The sequence below is a fragment of the Prunus persica genome, chromosome G1 (genome assembly GCF_000346465.2).
Source record: "Prunus persica cultivar Lovell chromosome G1, Prunus_persica_NCBIv2, whole genome shotgun sequence".
In the NCBI taxonomy this organism is placed as follows: domain Eukaryota; kingdom Viridiplantae; phylum Streptophyta; class Magnoliopsida; order Rosales; family Rosaceae; genus Prunus; species Prunus persica.
The window spans coordinates 39868719-39888168 of NC_034009.1; the positions used below are offsets into that span (position 1 = coordinate 39868719).

The 19450-nt window shown below is 39.2% G+C and overlaps 1 protein-coding gene and 1 pseudogene across 1 annotated transcript; one reads left to right on the forward strand and one right to left on the reverse strand.

Moving 5' to 3' along the window:
* LOC18792560 lies at positions 8396-10005 on the reverse strand (annotated as a pseudogene).
* Positions 13914-15415, forward strand: LOC18792547 (BURP domain-containing protein 5). Its single transcript, XM_007227206.2, has 3 exons — positions 13914-14031; positions 14213-14321; positions 14472-15415. The coding sequence occupies exons 1-3, from the start codon at positions 13993-13995 to the stop codon at positions 15329-15331; spliced, it is 1008 nt and encodes a 335-aa protein (XP_007227268.1). The 5' UTR covers positions 13914-13992; the 3' UTR covers positions 15332-15415.

Consider the following 19450-nt stretch of genomic DNA (forward strand, 5'->3'; position numbering starts at 1 on the left):
GATATGAAGAAACAAAATGAATCTCCCACAAGCCTAACAGGCTAATACCATTAACAAGGTCTGAAATTGACTCTATATCATGTACATATATATATATATAAACTCCATCTTTACATATTGGAACTACATCAATGTAAACCAACTAGATCGACCCTGCATCCTGAACACCACCCCCCCTCCCAAAAAAAAGACCGAGAAAAAAAAAATACAACTAAAAAAAGGGAAATTAGATAAATTTTCTCCTTTTTTCCTCTTATATATTTTTGTTTTGCCTTCTATAGGGTAGTTCCAATTCTTCTTTTGTAAAAATTCAAGGCATAATACCTCCGAATTGAGCGTTCCAAGCCGCAGGGGGCAGCTGCCTTTTCCATTTACGAACTTTCAACAAAGTCACAATCTTTTGGGCACAAAACAAATCCACCTCTGCAACAAAGGCCCAATTACAATTAGCAAAAGAAATCAAAAAAAAGTAACCCAAAAAAAAAAAAAAAAAACCTTAGAATTTGAAGAAATAGAGAGAAAGAGAGACCTTAGAAGGAGAATCAGCAACCTTGTAAGCATTCGCAGTAACACCCACCAACCACAACCCAGGAAAAATAGTCTGTCAGCGACAGCAAAAACAACATCACCTTCCTATCAAACCAATTTGGAAGAAACCCCTAAACCAATTTCATACAAATCCATACACCATAAACCAAATTCACAAAAACCCCAAATTTCTAAGAAAAGGAACGTGAACAGTACCTCGTGGATGTGAACTGTGGAGTTAAGCTTGGATGGCTGAGGGAGGAAGATGACTATGTCGGAGAGAGAGAGAGAGAGCTAGGCTAAAGAGAGAGACAGAGCCAAGAGAGTTGAGGGAGAACCCAATTTCTGAAAAAGTGATATGGGTGCAATTAATTTACAATAAAGATGTATTTATAGGTGGTAGTTTTAAAATTTTTGGGGAAGGGTGGTATTTTGACAAAAAATTATAAAATTGGTGGCTTTTAGGGCTATTTCCCTATAAATAAACCCAAAATGGGTACAGTATCTATACAGAAGGACAAAATTAAAGTGTTTGGACAATAATGCCCCTATTCATTTTGGGATTGCCTAAGGAATCCTTTTCCTGATTTTCAATGATGCCAAAGGACTGTTGTTTGATGCTTGCCGTATGGAGCTAAGAAAACTTGCTTTGTGTTATAAAAATAACCTGGAATATGTACGAATATTGAGCTGCACGAAAAGTAGATGAAACACAGCATTTAACGAGGTTCGGCTATGCCTACGTCCTCGGAGAGCAACAGCAGTAACTTTTTCACTATATGAAATAATAGGGCTACAACTTTAGAGTTTACAATATGTGAGGCTCACTGAATTTTCTCTCTCTTTCTTCTTCTCTCTTTTCTTTCTTCTTTTTCTCTTCTCCCCTTTCTTTCTTTTCTCCGTTGGTCACACTCCCCTTTACAATTGGTATGCCTATTTATAGGCTAATGTTTAGGCAAAATACAGGGAAGGGAAGGTTCCTGGAAGATGCAAGGAAACTTCCTGAATTGATAATGTCACACCCCGGACCGACTCCGCCGTAGCACGATATTGTCCGCTTTGGGCCCTCCTCTCACTGCCCGCACGGTTTTGTTTCTGGGAGCTCACGAAGCAACTTCCCAGGGTGGTCACCCATCCTGGGATTGCTCCAGCCTCCCACTCGCTTAACTTCGGAGTTCTTACAACTCCGAAGCCAATGAGCTCCCAAAAGGCCTCGTGCTAGATGGATGCGGGTGTGCCATATAAGGCACATCACCCCCCTCTCCGTTGGTTTGATGTGGGATCTTACAATCCACCCCCCTTAAGGGTCCGACGTCCTCGTCGGCACACTCGCACCACACGGCAGAGTGGCTCTGATACCAAATTGTCACACCCCGGACCGACTCCGCCGTAGCACGATATTGTCCGCTTTGGGCCCTCCTCTCACTGCCCGCACGGTTTTGTTTCTGGGAGCTCACGAAGCAACTTCCCAGGGTGGTCACCCATCCTGGGATTGCTCCAGCCTCCCACTCGCTTAACTTCGGAGTTCTTACAACTCCGAAGCCAGTGAGCTCCCAAAAGGCCTCGTGCTAGATGGATGCGGGTGTGCCATATAAGGCACATCACCCCCCTCTCCGTTGGTTTGATGTGGGATCTTACAGATAAATACAGGGAAGGAAAGTTCCTGGAAGATGCAAGGAAACTTCCTGAATTGATAAATACAGGGAAGGGAAAGTTCCTGGAAGATGCAAGGAAACTTCCTCTGTGGGCTCCACCTTCAAACTTTTACAACACTCCCCCTTGGAGACCACAAATGATATGAAATATGCCTCGTTAAAAACCTTGCCAGTAAAAACCCAGTGGGACAAAAACTGGTCGAAGGGAAAAAGAGTACATAATCACGTGTAACATAAAATTCTGTGTATATTGACGCGCGTGCGACACTGCCTCGTTAAAACCTTGCCAGGAAAAATCTAGTGGGATAAAAACCTGGACGAAGGAAAAAGAGTACAGTGTGTAAGGGTCTGTATTGACAGCACGCTCCTCCTGATGCTTGGCAAAATATCTTTAAGCCATACTGTTGATCATCTGTCTGAATATCATAGTTGACACTGCTGCTGTGAGTCAATAGTGTATGAAGGTCTTTATTAATACCATGCTCCCCCTGATGAATATCTCCCCCTGAAAACTTCATGACTAGCTTTTTCCAGTAAGCGACCATAGAGATTTCCTGAGTCCGCATATCTTAGAACACTTGGGCTATTTATAAGTTCACTAAAAAAATATGCCCGTATATGGTGTTATGCTTAGATAGCATCAAATATACCTCACATCATCCCAAAATGATGGTGATGGAGTTGAGCCCTATCTGGAAAATATGATGTCCGGTCCAATATACTTCCGGAAAATCATTAAAGTGTCCAACGGATAATCCTCATAAAAATACTTTAATACTTTCTTAGTATAAGCAAGAATCTCGTTGGCATAATGCTCGATCGAGACAAATATTTCATGAATTCTGCAGAAACTTTAATGTGTTGCAATCACATTATAATCAATGTACTCACTGAGGTAATTTATGCATATTAATATTGAGTACAAATTTTGTGCTTCAAGCACATGTCCTTTAAGGACTTGCTTTATGCAATATCAATCCTCTCAACGGATTTTGTCTAAAAGGGATTAAGCTTTATGACACATTATATAGCTTTTACCCAGCTATTTATACATCTTTAGGAAATCGCTTCTGGCGATATGCTCCGTGCATTCAATAACCCTTAAAGATAATATGTTGGTCTCCGTAATTGTGTAATAAGGGGGGGCACAATTGAATCTGTAAATATGGAGAAAACCCAACATTCCTTGTTTCTGCCAGAAACAGTGTGTCATACAAAGTAGGTATATTCCCTTTTATTCCGAACACCCAAGTATAACTTTCAGTATTAACAAATTTTGGGGTTCGTATTGTGGGTTTGTTCTTTCACGTTCATTCTCATTTATAATGGAATTACCTCGTTCCATTTTGGCCAGTGATATTGTCGACATTTAATAATTGAACGTGGTTCCAATCAACACAGCCCATTGATGATTTGAGTAGCTACTCCAAAACCAAAAATTGTCATTCATCAATTCATGATCCCACCATTCTCATGTGCATGCACATGCATCAATTATAAGCATTTCTTTGCTTTTTGGTACCCAAGCCACTTCAGGGGGCTTTTATTATGTGAGAATGTGGATTATAACCTCCATCGGAGCGTTATTTAGTAGTAGGGCGTGGATAATCTCCATTTAGAGAGTTGGAACATTGAGAACCCATATATCTGTCATGCTGCAGGCATGCCACAGATTAATACATACATGTCAATTAATTTCTGGGACTTTAACCCATATTATGGGACTTTAACCCATATAATTTGCTACGCATTAGGCGTGCATAATATCAATATTGACATGTCAAAGGATTGTCCTTTCGGGACTTCAATTCATATCATTTGCTACGCAACAGGCGTGCACCCATATTGATCACTGCTATACCCATATTCTGTTCTTATGGGACTTTAATCTGTGCAGTGTATTATCAATGTATCCATCTTACAATCTGTAAAATTTGCATTAATAATTCATGGATACATACAAGCCATTCTTTTGGAACAGACTTATCTCCCAATTTGGTTACCTTTCAAGATAAAATATCAAATAGGTATATAAGCATAAAATAACACAAGTATTGCTTACATCCTTAGGTGGGAGAAACTTTTCTCAAGTATCATTCAAGCTCATATCAGCCCAGTAAATATAATGTAGCGCTTGATGATCTAGTTATATCCTGCAAGAGCAAAAATCACAACTCTTTTGCCTCTGTCAAAACAAATAACCCTCATAGTTAGGATTACTTCATGGATTCATTCTTCATATGTTCATTCTAAAGAAATAAAATCTCTTATGAACAGAGAGTTATAAAAAGAGAAAAAATGCAAAAATAATGTGATATTGATTGCAAGAGAAGGTAAGCAATCAGGGAAGGAAGCTGGTGGGAGCAGACAATAAGCTCTCATATCTCCTAGTCTAGAAGGACTCCCGGAGATTAGACCATAAGATCGCCTTCACAGTTTCCTGATGTAGTGGAAACGTGATCAGGGATAGTCTTGCTTCCTGAATGGATGATCAGAGATAGTCTTGCTTCTCAGGCATATTGAGTGCTCACTGATAAGAAAAATAAGTAGATATCTCATCACTAAGTATGGAGTAAACTGGATGTCTTCTGCAAAGGAAAATTTCGTTTAGTAACACATTTATACACAAATACAATGAATAGGTAGAACCGGTAAATTTCAAATTAACCATAGGAAAATTGCGAGATTCTCGGGATACTTTTGAAAAAGTAGCTCCGTGAAATCCGTAAAGCAAGATCGGCTTTGAAAATAATACTTTGAAAAACGCCGAAAGTGCCGACATGCATTATTAGAGGCCACGTGAAGTTTTGGACTCTGGGAAAGAAAAAGATAATATGGGGATTCGAGAAGACATTGGGGTCCTGAAAAGTTGCCACATTTTCGTCTATAGATATTGCCTTTGCAAACTGCGTTTCAACTCAACTTCCTTCATTTTCCGAACCTTTAGTTTTTCTAAGACTTTCTTCGAAACCTTCTTAAAAAAATGGCTTCCTCTTCTTCCTGCCCAAATTATTTCAATTTAAATGATGCTCCCACAACAACCAGTGACGCCCAAGTTTGGCGTCCATCCTTTGTATCCAAAAATCGTCATCTCACAGTTAATGATTCTGTGATGATGAATGATGCTACTGCTGTCATAGTAGCTAGGAATTTCATTACTCCAATGGATGAAATGTTGTTGACAGGGAGATCAGAGGAAGAGGCTATTGATGAATCAATGGCTTTTAGCATTCAGAGTGCTGTTTCTGTTTCTAACATGGCTGATCGTTTGCGTGCCAGAGCAAACGAAGTTGAGAATTTAACAACTGAAAATTCGTCTCTCCAAAGAATGCTTCATGAGTCTCAACAGGAGGTTGAGAAACTTAAAGGAGAGAATAATGCCTTGTTGAAACTGGTGAGTTCGTACTCTGTTGATACATTGAGAAGGCTAGACATGCTGCAGGTCTCGAATGAAAGAATTTTGGGAGACTATGAGAAGCTCATGGCTAAGCTTAAGAGGCGCCGTCATCTTCCTTCAGAGGCTTCCAGGACATAATGTAATTTTTATAGATTTTACAGGGCCTGCACCTTCATTGCAGGAAAAAATCTATCTGTTGTATGCCCCTTTTCTGTTATAATAATTGCGCATATTCTTAAACTTGCACCTGTGGTTTTTACGTCTTTTCAAAATGACGATTTGGAACCTTGTGCCTTATAGGTTCAAATAACCACATTGTCTCTCCCAAATTTCATATTTTATCGCATGGTAGCCCGGAACTTTTGGCCTGGGCACAAACTCAGAATTTATTTGCCCTTTTCAAATGGACATGAAATATGAATTGAGTAAAAGCCATGATAATATCGCAATATAGTAGTGAAGAGCATTAACTACTATATACCCACAACTTCAAGTTCAGGATCTCTCATATATTTGGATCCATGGGCTTCCGGCCCAAATATAACAAAATATGTGGGGAGCCTCAATTCATTATTTGAGGTTTATATTAATATTATGCATTTCGCGGTGTATTCTTAACAACCGGAATTCACAAAATATATTTCTTCCTTGAGGTGTCGATTATAACAAAATCGAACTTTATTAAATTCATCATCTTCTTATGCCAAAGAAATATGTGGCATACCACAATTTGCAATAATACCTCAAGGGTTGTCCATTTAATTGTTGGAACTTCAGGTTCTCAACACTGTTAAATTTGGAACTTCAGGCCAAAGCCACATATTCTCATGGTATGGACATTTTTACAATTTTCTGTACATATTTCGGGACTTCAAGCCCTTACATAACTGTCCATATTTTGAGGAACTTCTGGCATCTCATTTAATTGCTCATCCATGAGTTTAAGGAACTGCAGGTTCCCTTTTGTATATAGTGACGGTTTACCCAAAATGGTTAATATTTATGCATACATCACTATTCATGTGAATAGTACTATTCATCAAGTCATGAATACGTATCTATTCATCTGCCAGTACAGTTATCATCAATGTGTACGGCACTATGAACCAATACGGTACTGTTACATCATTAAGGAACTCTAGGTCCTTATTTACATGTCAGGGATTAAGAACCTTTAAGTCCAATCACATGTTTACAAATACAGTACCGGTGAGACTGCCAGCTCTCATTTTAATATCATCATCAAGGATCTTCAAGTCCTGATGTAATTGTATGATGAGGATCAAGGAACTTCTGGTCCTGATCTGCATACTGGAAAAACTAATCATACAGCACAATTAATCCATAAAATAAATTGCTGATAAATAAATTACTGGTATGGACGATAAACCCGCACCACACTTTAAATAAATGTAAATGTGCGGTAAATTAAATTCATAAAGTTAAGGTGCTTGTATGGGCATTAATTCTGCTCCATACATTTAAATAAAAGTAAAGGCGTGGACGATAAACCCGCACCACCCTTTTAAATAAATGTAAATGTGCGGTAAATTAAATTCATAAATTAAATTGCTTGCTGTATGGACGTTAATCCCGCACCATACTTTAAATAAAATTAAATGTGCGGTAAAGTAAATTGTGCTTGTATGAGCACTAATTCTGCTCCATACATTTAAATAAAAGCAATGGCGTGGACGATAAACCCGCACCACCCTTTTAAATAAATACTGTTGTATGGGTAATAAACCTACACCATACAGTAAATAAAATAAATATGCGGTAAAATAAATTTGCGATAAAGTAAAGGTGCATGTATGGGTAATAAACCTACACCATACAGTAAATAAATGTGGGGTTAAAACCACCACCGAATAAAATAAGAAAAAGTTAGTATTAGTAACGGTCTCCTACTGATAATATGTTTAGTATTACCAAGGGTCCATTTTTGTTAGTGGTTAGTAGTATAGATAATAGTGCAGCATAAAAATTATACCTGAGAGCTTCTCGTGCTGATAACGTGTTATAAAAATAACCTGGAATATGTACGAATATTGAGCTGCACGAAAAGTAGATGAGACACAACATTTAACGAGGTTCGGCTATGCCTACGTCCTCGGAGAGCAACAGCAGTAACTTTTTCACTATATGAAATAATAGGGCTACAACTTTAGAGTTTACAATATGTGAGGCTCACTGAATTTTCTCTCTCTTTCTTCTTCTCTCTTTTCTTTCTTCTTTTTCTCTTCTTTTCTTTCTTCTTTTCTCTTCTTCTTCTCTCTTCTTTTTCTCTTCTCCCCTTTCTTTCTTTTCTCCGTTGGTCACACTCCCCTTTACAATTGGTATGCCTATTTATAGGCTAATGTTTAGGCAAAATACAGGGAAGGGAAGGTTCCTGGAAGATGCAAGGAAACTTCCTGAATTGATAAATACAGGGAAGGGAAAGTTCCTGGAAGATGCAATGAAACTTCCTCTGTGGGCTCCACCTTCAAACTTTTACAACACTTTGATAGTTTTGGACAGATGCAAGCTACTGTTGTTGGGATGATCTTTTCACGTGAAATGAGGATGACGATACTTCTACACTACACAATCCAACGAATTCACATTTCTATTTCAGATACATGTATAAACAGACAAGGCTTTAAAATATGGGATGCTGCACTGTTGTTGCTGCTGCTGACACTGTTACTGTGTTGCTGCTACTGTTACTGCACTGCTGCTTGAAGAAGGACAAGGACTTCACTTGTTGCTTTCGTCCTTTGTGGAGGAGAGAGACCTAGGACTTGCATGTCTTAGATATTTAAGACAAGGGGCTTTCGTGCCATTTTGAAAATACTTTGGGTGTTTTTGAAAGCTGCTTGTTTCTTTTGAGTTTCTCACTAAATTTCGCTTTAGAAGGGAAAATAATAATAATATTAATAGTACAGCACTTATTAGCAACAGAGTTACAAACTTCTTCTACAACACACACCAACATGAATCTAGCCCTGATCCACTCTTTACATACTTGAAAACAAAACAAAACACGAAAAACAAAAAACAAGATAGGGAGAAAATGGCTACGGAGAGACTTACTGCTAATAGTTGATCAATAACAGAGATAATAGCGCACACTATTTGTATGACAGTGAGTATCAGAAGAATAATAGCTGCAAAGAGAGAAATAGCTGCCCAAGGTGTGTTGAAATACTTTTGTCTCAAATTTGCCTTCCATATGTTCGTGGTCTTCTCTCAGTAACTCGTTTAGTTTGCCAGCAAGATCACCAAAATAGTAGTTTCCGTGGTTCAGAGCAACTTTACTGCAAAGCTTGTTAATCATAATGGAAACCTTATTGTTGTCACCTTGCATGTTTACAACAATTCTATTCTCAACAAGCAACTCTACATCCTTTGGAGTGTTTACAAATTTATCCAGGATGAAAACATAATAGCTTATGTATTTATCCACGCAATGGCATTGTTCAAAGGCAATGAGATTTCTAAGTGTAAGCTCTGTGTAATTATGTATTTCAATTTTTGGAATTTCCAAGGTGTTTTTCTTGAACTGTATATCGAATAAGTTCTTGCTTGATCCGGCCTGGTGTAGTTTTGTCATGCTGGGTGTCCTTTGGAGCCCTACATTTTCTTTTAGGGTCGGATCTGGCAGATGTAAAGTTCTAATAAAATCAACAAAATGTAAAGGTTTTTTAGGATCAGGAGGCATAAAAGACTTACGGAAGGCTGGTGAGTTCTCCAAGTTTTCTAAACGCAGTGCCTGTTGGAAGAACCTGTAAGAGAGTTCAATTATTGAAGGCTCCCCAGTCTGAGCACCTGTGAGATTGTAAAGATCCTCGAGAATGAAAAATGGCAGCTGATTTCCAAGCATAAGCATGTCAGGCAATATATTTTGTAGCACCCATGGTTTTTTAAATATCCAAGCATTATCATCCTGCAATTTTTCTTCCTGAAATTTTTCTTCGGATTTATTCCTCAACAATAGCTCAATGACAAAGGCGGCATCAACTCGAATGATATTCACAAAAGCAGCAATGTTAAACTTCTTAGTGTCTTCATAATAATGACGGAGTTCAACTTCTCTCTCCTTTATTTTCTCGAAATAATCCTTCAATTTTACATTAGTCCAATCAAGAAAACACTTTAGGTACCTGAGTTTGTGATCTTCCATGGCTTCTAGGTTTTTGCTGCCATGGTGAAGTGGGCCTATTGAGACTACTTGTGGTGTGTAGGCCTTTTGTTTTACGTTCCGTAGTCGCTCAGGCACCCTTTAGATACAACAGGCAGGGGACAGGGCACGCAAGTTTGTCAACTGATTTTCCATGGAAGTTGCTTGGTTTTCTATGTCAAAAGAAGCTTCATTGCTGCTTTCTTCCACTTTCTTCCTCCTCATTATGTGTTGTTCTGATTGTAAGTGACGAGGATGGTGATGATTCTAGACAACATAATCAACAAATGTTTCAATCATAATTGACATTTCAAGATGCTCCGACAAAGAATTAGAAAACATTCATCACAAAATGCGAACTCATACAATAGATGGGTTGATGATATAACCATTATTTCGTACATTTTTATTATCTTTCTCTTAGATTCTTGCTATGGTTCTTGAGTGAGTTTAGTCCATTTTTACTTAGTTTTGTGTTTTACTAGGTTTGAAGAGTAAAGATGGAAAAGCAAGCAAAAGGTGCAATTTTGGTATTGAAATATAATGTGAAATCCTAGGAGCAGAATGTGTTGTGCGGATCGGACAACTTTACAGAACATACTGTACTTCCTCAGAGCGAACCAGATGTTGAACCTTATATCATTGGAAAGATACGGATGTTCGCCTTCTGTAGAATTTCGCGGTTCATGATTCGGACGTGTGTGGAGAGAGTTGTGGCCATTTTAGTACGGACAGTTCGGGCAGAATGTGTTCTGCGGGTTTTGCAAAATAATCCATTTGAAGTCCAATCCTTGGAGTTTAATTTGTGTCAATTACATTTGGGAAGTGTCTACAAGGATGTGGAGTTATTTTCTGAAGTCTGACCCTTTATTTAGTAGGATTATGGATGCCAACTCATCAAAGACAATGAAGCCAAACTAGGAAAACATAGTTACCAAGTCAAAAGAGGATTTGTTCCTTATTTAAAGAAGACCAGAAAATAGGGTTCTCTCATGCTGGAATTTGAAGGAGAGTTAAAGAGCCGCTGCCATCGTCAAGTTCTCAAGCATCGTCATAATCCATAAGTTCTATTTTATGTTTTCTAGTTTTTCAATTATGTTTTCTTTGAACATGAGTAACTAAATCATTCTCTAGGGCAAGGATGACGCCCGAGCATGGATAGTTATGATTTTTAATGCTATTTAATGAATTCCAAGTTTCTTTTAGATGAATGTTTAATCACTATTTTAATTGTTGCTATTTGTTTAAGTTCTTTGATTGATCACCTTATGACATGACCCGCCCCGAATTTTTCGAAACACGAGACGAATCTTGTGGAATTCCCGACCACACCCCAATGCCGGGCCCACTTACTAAAGACCGGGACTTTCTGCCGAAATTTCGGCAGAGTCTCTCCTGTAAATTGAACATTTCCCACAATTTCAACCTGCATAAAACACATTTTATATTACCCAACTGGCAGCATGCACAATGTAATAACATGCAATTCACATAAACGGCCTTTCGACCTTCCGATAATCCACAACAAACCACCAAGCACGCTATCAAATCAATTCATACCTTAAACAAGGCAAACAATAAATTCAATCACACTTAAGAATGTCAAAGCAATCCACTACATTTAATTTTTCTCAACACCCAACATACGAGGTTTTAACATCCTAACACAATCACATCTATGTCTGCGGTTGCACCTAATAACCTTAGGCTGCCTATGTACCCTCACTGAGAGATCAAGCCACACGTAGTTCTTCCTACTAAATTCCGATTTCCAAACACATACAATACCTTTAATCATCTCTATGATAATCACATACTCTCCCCACACGCCGGAAATTCCAACGCCACGTATGGGGTCTGTCATCACGCCGAAAAATCCTACGCCTCGTGTGACCTAACCATCATATCATCTCCCCATACGCCGAAAATTATAACGCCACGTACGGGGTCTGTCATCCTGCCGGAAAATCCTACGCCATGGGTGACCTGACAATCACATAATCTCCCCATATGCCAGAAATTCCAACGCCACGTATGGAGTCTGTCTCAACGCCGGAAAATCCTACGCCACGCGAGACCTAACAATCACATAATCTCCCCATATGCCAGAAATTCCAACGCCACATATGGGGTCTGTCAGCACGCCGGATAACCTACACCACGTAGGACCTAACAATCATAGCATTTCCCCGTATGCCAGAAATTCCAACGCCACGTATGGGGTTTGTCCTCATGCCGGATAACTTACGCCACGTGGGACCTAACAATCACATAATCTTCCCATATGCCGGAAATTCAACACCTCATATGGGGTCTGTCAGCACGCTGGATAACCTACGCCACGTGTGACCTAACAATCATAGCATATCTCCATACGCTGGAAATTTCAACGCCACGTATGGGGTCTGTCATCATGTTGGATAACCTACGCCACGTAGGACCTAACAATCACAAGGTGGTACTTAGGGTAGTGCGTATAGCACTGACAGAAAATCACAAAAGTATCTTTCCTATTCTAGAGATTGGTCACATGTAGTCCAACCAATAGGAAATGAGATATTTAAGAAATGAAGAGTTTGATCAATATCAATATCAAATGAATTCTTATACGCCTAGTCAACTATTAAGCGTATCTTGACTTCTTGATATTGTGATATGATTGAAACATGATTTCCATGTTAGAAAATTAAAGGGATGTTAAAACATGAAAGTAATAGGAGAATCAAATTGATTTGGGCCAAAATTGCCTAAAAAGAAAACACTTCTAAATACACTCAATTCACTTTTAAAAACAGTAAAACATGATTGAATCGTTCTTTAAAACAATTCCCTAATATACATGCATGATAATGACATCACTTACCTCTGAACCAAATGCCTTTCACGGGTCAAGCCACAAGTCTGTGTTTTGGGGATTGCTAAGCTGCATCAATCCTGCCAATGTCAGTTCTGCCCCTATGCTCTCTCAAAGCATGTTTACAACCTATGCTAACATATACTAGAGTTTATGCTAGTATCGAGAAAATGCAAACACTAATTTTGTAACACGTAGAATTGTTAGAGATTGGAAGTTTTTATCATTTTTTTCTTCCAGTCTCTCCACCACTCACTAATACAGATTACTCATGTGATAAATTTACAAAACCTATTTCTCTACTCTCACAAAGACTATACTTCTTCTCAAAAGACTATATCACTTTACCTCTATCTCTGTGAAATGTAAAAAGTTGAAACTTTAATGTCAAACCTCGACAAAAGATGAATTTCCATCAGTTACGTTGAATTTGGATTTGTTGAACTTAAGCGATTTTACTTTCTCTGTTAGTATTTGATGACTTAATTTGGTATTTACTTCTTCTTCTTTTTTTCCTTGGAAATGTGTTCCACCAACGTGAGGAAGAAAAATATGCACAAAATAATATATTTAATAGAAGCCCAAGATTTCGGAAGCACATAATTTTTTCAAAAATCTACAAAGTGTTCTACTTTACAAACTTCTTATGTCTACCAATTTCTACTAAAATTAATTTCTTTGCGGTGCTCAGATTCATCATGTGTGTGTCCTCAATTTTAGTGGAAATTGGAAGTTTCCATCATTTTTGTTTTCTGGGAATTTTCTGAACCAAGGAAAATCAAGCAAAATTAATAAAGCATAAAATGAAAAGGGAAAATATCTAGAGGATGCATTGTAGGATTGCTCATGCCAATAATTGTACCCTCTAAATATATTGGGACATATTTTTTTTTGTTTTCATGACATATGGTCCTAAAATTATTGTTCCTAGCGGGCTCTCCACCCCTCTCAATTGAAAACCTATTGTGTAAATCTTCAATCCTGAACGATGAACGATGCACCTAAAACACATGTTGCAATACACATCCACCCATTCTCAGGCCAATTATTGTTCCTAGCGGGCTCTCCACCCCCTCTCAAATTTAAGTGGTCCATTATGATTAATCATGTATTTTATGGACCATCCAGCTGTGAGGTTTTATCTCAAAAACCTTCGGTACCTTTCTCCCACATGCCACAATGGTATATTCACAATTACGTCTGATACCTCACATCATGCCACTTGCCTCAATTGAATTTAAGTGGGTGGAGTGTTACTTCTGGGTACCCCTCATCATTCGTCTATAAAATGGTGAAGCCAGTTGCTACTGTTACCATAAGAGCCAGCTCCGACTTTCTTTAATTTCTTGTTTCGTATCCACTAGCTACATCTGTTGCCAAGTTAATTTCAGTCCTAATGGGGTTTCATCTCCCACTCATCTTTGCTATTCTCAGTGTAAGCTCTGCAATTTGATTAAGATTTCCATTCTCTCTCATTGTACTCTATATAAACGAAAGTTTTGTGTTCCTACAATTCTCTCCGATTTTATTTAGTATGTACTTAAGTGTCGTACGTCCACTAATTAATTACACTTTGTGAGATTTGATTTTAATTAGAGTTCGAATTAATGTTGCAGCTAGCAGCAGTGGGAAACCATGCTGCTCAACCAGCACCTCAACTTTACTGGAACTCCGTCCTGCCAAACACACAGATGCCAAGATCTATCAGTGTACTTCTGCATCCTGGTTTGTGTTGAGCACTTTAGAATCTTAGATATCTTTTCTACCTGCCATTTTACTAAAATTTGTTCGACCACATATTTATCAGTTAACTACTGTCATTACAAATCGGCTGATCACTTATTTTGCATTATGACGTTGATATATAATTTGCAGACTCCACAAATGAAGAAAAGAGCACATATATGAATGCTGTTGGGAATGGAAAGGGCAAACCTGAAATTTTCCCATTGGGCATTAGACGTTACGTTCAAAAACGGTATGGAGGGGGCATTAGACGTTACAATCAAGAACGGTATGGAAAAGGTCCTCCTCCATCTGACAATCAACTACTCCATTATAAAGACTTGGCTATTTTCTTCTTCGAGAAGGACATGCGCCCTGGCGCAACAATGAAGTTCCAATTCCCTAGAAATTCAAACACGGCTACTTTCCTGCCACGCGAAAGTGCTCAATCGATCCCCTTCTCCTCTAACAAACTATCAGAAATTTTCAACCATTTTTCAGTGAAGCCAACATCTGTGGAAGCCAAAACAATTAAGCAAACAATCCAAGAGTGTGAAGCTCCAGGCCTTAAGGGAGAGGAAAAATATTGCGCCACATCTTTAGAATCAATGGTTGATTTTAGCACTTCGAAGCTTGGAACAAGAAACGTTGAAGCAATCTCGACGGAGGTATTGGAAAGAGGAGCCACCATGTCCATGCACAACTATACAACAATGCCGGGACTGAAGAAGTTGGCAGGTGACAAAGTCGTTGTGTGTCATAAGGAGAACTATCCCTATGCTGTGTTTTTCTGCCATGCAATAAAACAAACAGCAGCATATGTTCTCTCCCTGAAAGGCGATGATGGGGAGAAGGTTAAAGCAGTAACCATCTGCCATCTAGACACATCAGAATGGAACCCAGAGCATTTGTCCTTCCAAATCCTCAACGTTAAGCCCGGAACAATTCCCATCTGCCATTTCATTTCCACTGATGGTATTGTCTGGGTTCCAAAACACAAATCTGCATGATCATCACTTAGCACTGTACGTATAATAAGCTTGGTTGGGTTGCACCCTAGGCCTGTATAATTAACTCCCTACTTATTTCTGCCTCTTTAGCACTGTACATATATAGACTTCAACTTGTACTCGTATAGCATGCTGGAAAAAAAAAGGACCAATAGGGAGAAAATGGTGAACTAAGGAGAGACTAATACTTCTGGTTCTTAGAAGGCATAACAGAAATAATAGAGCACACTGCTTGAATGCAAGTCAATATTGTTAGAAAATTAGGAGATTTACTTCCTAATATATTATGATTCTATTTATTTCCTTTTGTATTGATATTATGTAATTAGGACTTTATCTTAGTTTCCTAGTATAACCCTACTAGGGTTTGTACTCTTGTATTATAAATACCTCCTTTTGGAGAATGAAGTATAATCTGAAAATATTCTATCCACTTTGTTTGACATGGTATCAGAGCAAACTTTTCTAGTGACCTGTGTGTTGTGCCAACCCGTATTCTAGCCCCATATTTTTTCTCTACCTATGCCGTGTGTGCCCCCCCTCTGGGTTTGTGGGTTGTGTTGTCGTGTTGGTGTCATTCCTATCTTCGTGCATCTGCCGTATTTGAGCCTTTGCTGTGTTCCGCTGTGTACTCTGTTGTGTTCATACCTCTATTGTGTTCGTGCCTGTCTTCGTGCATCTGCTGTATTTGTGTCTCTATTGTGTTCCATTGTACAATCTGCCGTGATCTGTTGAATTTATGATGTAATCATAGGTGATAACTCATTTGTTGGTGTTGTTGTTGCTGTTTCTGGAAATTTATGTGATTCAGACTCTATTCCATTTACTGGCTACAATACTTAGATAATTGATACTGGTACTTATGATCATATTGACAGGACTCGCCCCGAATTTCCTGAAACCCGAGACGAATTCTGTGGAAATTCCTGACATCACCCCGATGTCGGGCCCACTTCTAAAACTATATCCTTTTTCCCCAAAAGGAATAAAGGCATAAGACTTTCTACCGAAATTTCGGTAGAGTCTCCTATGTAAATTGAACATTGCCCAAAATTTTAACCTGCATAAAACACATTTTATATTACCCAACTGGCAGCATGCATAAAGTAATAACATGCAATTCACATAAACGGCCTTCGGCCTTCCGATAATTGGCAACAAACCACCAAGTACGCTATCAAATCAATTTATACCTTAAACAAGGCAAACAATAAATTCAATCACACTTAAGAATGTCAAAGCAATCCACTACATTTAATTTTCTCAACAGCCAACATACGAGGTTTTAACCTCCTAACACAAACACACTTCGTTCTCACTCAAATAGCAGGACCAACTTCAAGGTCCGCATCATACTCAATAATACACAAGTAAAGTTTAAACCGCGGCTGCACCTAGGCACTACCCTAGGCTGCCTACGTACCCTTATTGAGGGATCAAGCCACACGTAGTTCTTCCTACTAAATCCTGATTTCCAAACACATACAATAATACCTTTATTCATCTCTCTGTTAATCACATAATCTTCCCATACGCCGGAAATTCCAACTCTACGTATGGGGTCTGTCATCACGCCGGAAAATCCTACGCCACGTGTGACCTAACCATCATATCATCTCCCTATACGTCAGAAATTCCAACACCACGTATGAGGTCTGTCATCCAGTCGGAAAATCCTACGCCACGGGTGACTTGACAATCACATAATCTCTCCATACACCAGAAATTCCAACGCCACATATAGGGTCTGTCTCAATGTCGGAAAATCCTATGCCACGCGAGACCTAACAATCACATAATCTCCCCATACGCTGGAAATTCCAACGCCACGAATGGAGTCTGTCTCAACGCTGGAAAATCCTATGCCACTCGAGACCTAACAATCACATAATCTCCCCATATGCCGGAAATTCCAACGCTACATATGGGGTCTGTCAGCATGCCGGATAACCTACGCCACGTGTGACTTAACAATGATAACATCTCCCCATACGCCGGAAATTCCAACGCCACGTATGAGGTCTGTCCTCACGCCGGATAACCTACACCATATGGAACCTAACAATCATAGGGTGGTACTTAGGGTAGTGCGTATAGCACTTCAAACCGACATTCAAAACTCTATTTATACCTTTATAAATTTATATAAAAATATATATATTAAGTTCTAAAGTTGTATAAGCCTCAACCACAATCTAGCATCCGATAATCCCCCCCAATTTAAAACAATAAATTAATATCATAAACCCACATAATCAACATAACTTAACAACGCTCAAGACCTGTCACTAGTGTCATTGTAATCCTCCTAGGAAGGTAAAACTACTTCGGAAGAGTCACGGTCAACTAAGGGTCAAACTACCCAAACTTGGTCAAATGGGCCCACGGGCCCCACGACCTTCAAATTCCGATTCCAACCTACCGAAATTTCTTATGGGTTCTACAAGGTTTAGGACACTCGTCTTGCAAGTTTGGTCCAGATCAGACGGTCGGATCGCTCACGATCGCACGATCGGACGGTTACTATAAACCTAGCCCTAGGGTTGGTATTTTCGGAGTATCCAGGACTCCGTTTTACGATCCGTCGAATCCTATACGATCTTGAGGATGTCCAAACTAACATATAATAAATCTATGACTATCCAACGGCTCAAACCTATTGAACCCAGATAACGCACAATATGCGAAATCTGTTCAATAGTCAAACGACGTCCGAATTGAGATCCGCGAAAACCTACGCACTCGTGACAACTTGAGGACCTCATTAGGACAAACTGTAGCTTCACCACCTTTGTCCACGCGCCTGCAGCGCATGGGTGTGTAGAGTAAATTCCGATGATGGAAAAACTCTACACCACCGCTCACCCTTCCTATCCTAAATACTACTCGAGGCAAGGATCACTTCATTCAACTACGGGGAGGTCCCATTTGGACGGCAACTGGCCCAAATTTCACTTTGAAATCCGGCCAAAACCTAGGTTTTCAAATCGGTTTTCTAGACATCAAATCGATCCAATCCTATCCCATAGACAGCTAGAGCTCAGAAAATAGATGACAAACCATACCTCACCCGACGGAATTGGTGGCTGGAGGAGAAAGATTGAGCGATGAGAAGTTCTGTCAAAACCGACTCGTTTTCGACTGATTCCAGCGAGCACAGTTGACGATGATGGCTAAGACTAGTCGGGAAAAGACAAGGGAGAGGTGGTGATTCGAACGGGACCGGTCTCGAGGCCAGTCGTTGACTGTGGAGGCTGCAATAGCCTTGAAGGGTGGCGGCTGTAAAAACGAAGGGGAGGGGGGCTGTTCACGATGGAGGAGAGAGAGAGATAGATAGATAGATAGAGAAAAATCTGAATTTTATAAAAATTCCATTTTGAAATAATTACGATTGTGCCACTGAGTTTCTTTTGACCGTAACTTCCTCGTTACAACTCCAAATCAAGCCCACTATGTATCTATGAACTCATCTCGTCGAGCTCTACGCAACGGTAGAGCTGAAATTCTCAAATTTCTTCCTGATCAAAAAGTCAACTTTAAACCCAATAAAATATTCTATGGGTATAATGGTCTTTTATCTACATAAATTAATAATTTCCAATTTATTTAGGACCGGGTCGTTACACATATGACTTATGATGCTATATTTTTTTATGAGTTGTCTAGTAATACTCGTGACCCATACATAACTAGTGCTAATGGCTTGCCCTATCCAATTACTGGCGAGGGCATAATCTCTCACTCCTACTCTGTCCTTGTCTCGTGTGTTACTCGTTCCCAATATCCATTGTAACTTGTTGTTTGTTGGCCGATTACTTGATACACTTAATGCTTATGCTACTTTCTATCCTACACATTGCTCTTTTCAGGATCTCAAGACTTGCGAGACGATTGGGCATAGTAAACGGATAGGGGGCTTATATTATTTGACATTGTCTTCTGCACCAATTCGTGGTTGTGTCATTCATACTGTTCAAAGTTGTAGTGTCAAGGACAAATAACAAATTTGGTTATGGCATCGTCGCTTGGGACACTCGTCGTTCGGCTATCTTAAGCGTCTGTTTCCATCTTTATTCCGCTCTTGTGACGAGTCCAGTTTTAAGTGTGAGACATGTATTT